Here is a 2189-nt window from a genome sequence, read left to right as displayed (position 1 = left end):
GGGTTGAGCCCAGGAGGTCAAGGTTACAGTGAGTCATGATCCCACCACTGTACTCCAGCCTGGGAACAGAGCTAGACCTGGTCAAAAAAAAAAAAAAGAAAAGAAAAGAAAGAAAAGATATCTGGACTTGAATTAACTTAAGTATCCATCAACAAAGGATTGGATAAAAAAAAAATGTAGTATACACATACAATGGAATACTATTCAGCCATAAAGAAGAATGAAATTGTGTCTTCAGCAACATGGATAGAACTGGAGGCCATTATCTTTTTTTTTGAGATGGAGTCTGTCTGGAGACAGCCTGTGTCCAGTCTGTTGCCCAGGCTGGAGTGCAGCGGTGCAATCTCGGCTCACTGCAAGCTCCGCTTCCCGGGTTCATGCCATTCTCCTGCCTCAGCCTCCCAAGTAGCTAGGACTACAGGCGCCCACCGCCACACCCGGCTACTTTTTTTGTATTTTTAGTAGAGACAGGGTTTCACTGTGTTAGCCGGGATGGTCTTAATCTCCTAACCTCGAGATCTACCTGCCTTGGCCTCCCAAAGTGCTGGGATTACAGGCGTGAGCCACCGTGCCCAGCCAGCTGGAGGCCATTATCTTACGTGAAACAACTGAGACACAGAAAGACAAACACCACGTGTTCTTAGTTCTAAGTAGAGTTAAATAATGTGTACACATGGAAGTGAAGTATGGAATGATGGATGAATGAAGACTTGTGGTTGGGGAGTGGGAGACCTGGTGATGGGAGGTTGCTTAATTGTTCCAGTGATAGTTACACTGAAGGCCCTGACTTCACCACAATGCAATACATCAATGTAGCAAAACTGTACTTGTGCCCCATGGATACAAAGAAAAGTAGCTACGTGAGAACAGTAATGAGGAAGCCTCACCCCTTGTATGCGAAGCTCTTCCTTCAGAGGCGCCAGGCTGCATTTCTTTCCCAGCATACAGCTATACCATCTAAGGGAAAAAAAAAATCAGACAAGTAAATACTGTTTATGTGGTTAAAACTTTAAACTAAGCATTACTCAAGTGAATAAGATGAGAATAGTAACAAACAAACACTGAGTAAGGTCACAAGTGAAAAATAACAAGAATTGCATATAATGTATTTAGACAAAGACCAAATCTAATGATGGAAAACAAGCCCAAGGCAACTTAATAAAACATATATATATAAATGCACTTAGCCTCTCCAGTGCTTCAGGGCTATATATTAAATATTTGAGTAAAGCAGTCTCATCTGTCATGCTTACAATGAAGGCCGTTTAGCTCTAGGACAGAAATTAGAAAATAAAGAACAACAAAAACATCATACTAAGAGAACTTATAAGATCCAGCACGAACCTATATTGTGAGATGTCCTCATCTGCAAGTAATTTAAGGATAGATAATGAGTTTCAACAGATCATGAAATCAATTTGTTCTAGAGTAAAAACAAATCCAGAAGAAGGAATGTGGAGAAGTTGGACTGAACTGATTAAAAGGTAAAGAGACAGAATTTATTTCTTCTGATTATTCTGAAGAGTTTGTAAAGGACCTCTGCTTCAGCCCATGAAAGATGAGTTACTACAGGAATTGCCCTTCCACCATAAACCACCAGGAAACTGGACAAAACATATAAAAGAGCTGTTTTTCAGACACTGGACAACTGGCAGTGCAGACCTACAGTCCCAGAAAAAAACAAGGTGAGCCTGCATTTGCCAGAGCTTCCTGCTTGAAGGAAATTCCCAGACTGCAGTACAGGGAAAAGAAATTCGAACACAGTCCAACGTCTTGCTGAGTTGATGAGACACAGATCGAAGGTCACACATGCTGACGGACTTAATGATTTATAAAGCAAATTAACAAGAGCAAATGAAACCCAAGTAAGAAGAAGGAGGAAAAAAAAAATAAAGATTACAGCAGAAACTGAGGAAAGAGAAAACAAACAATGGAGAAGAATAATGAAATCAAGAGCTGGTTCTTTGAAAACAAATTTTCTTGAAGTCAAGAAAAAAAGAAGACGCGAACTCTCACTATCAGAACTGAAAGAGCGGACGTCCCACAGATCCTACAGGTATTAAAGGATGTGAGAAGAGTATAGAACAACTTTTTGCCAACAAATCTCACAACTTTGATGAAACAAATTCCTTCAAAACCACAAACTACCCAAGATTACTCAAGAAGAAATAGATAACTTGAATAGTTTT

General features: G+C 40.1%; 1 protein-coding gene across 1 annotated transcript in view; it reads right to left on the bottom strand.

Moving 5' to 3' along the window:
* Window positions 1-2189, bottom strand: part of METTL16 (methyltransferase like 16) — a 103527-nt gene that overhangs the window by 22180 nt on the left and 79158 nt on the right. The window contains 1 exon segment of the mRNA XM_011987261.1: window positions 888-957. Within this exon segment, the coding sequence (XP_011842651.1) occupies window positions 888-957 (70 nt within the window).

Source organism: Mandrillus leucophaeus, unplaced genomic scaffold (genome assembly GCF_000951045.1).
Source record: "Mandrillus leucophaeus isolate KB7577 unplaced genomic scaffold, Mleu.le_1.0 Scaffold306, whole genome shotgun sequence".
NCBI lineage: Eukaryota > Metazoa > Chordata > Mammalia > Primates > Cercopithecidae > Mandrillus > Mandrillus leucophaeus.
Note: the sequence above shows the minus strand (reverse complement) of the source record. Positions and strands in the feature narration are given on the sequence as shown.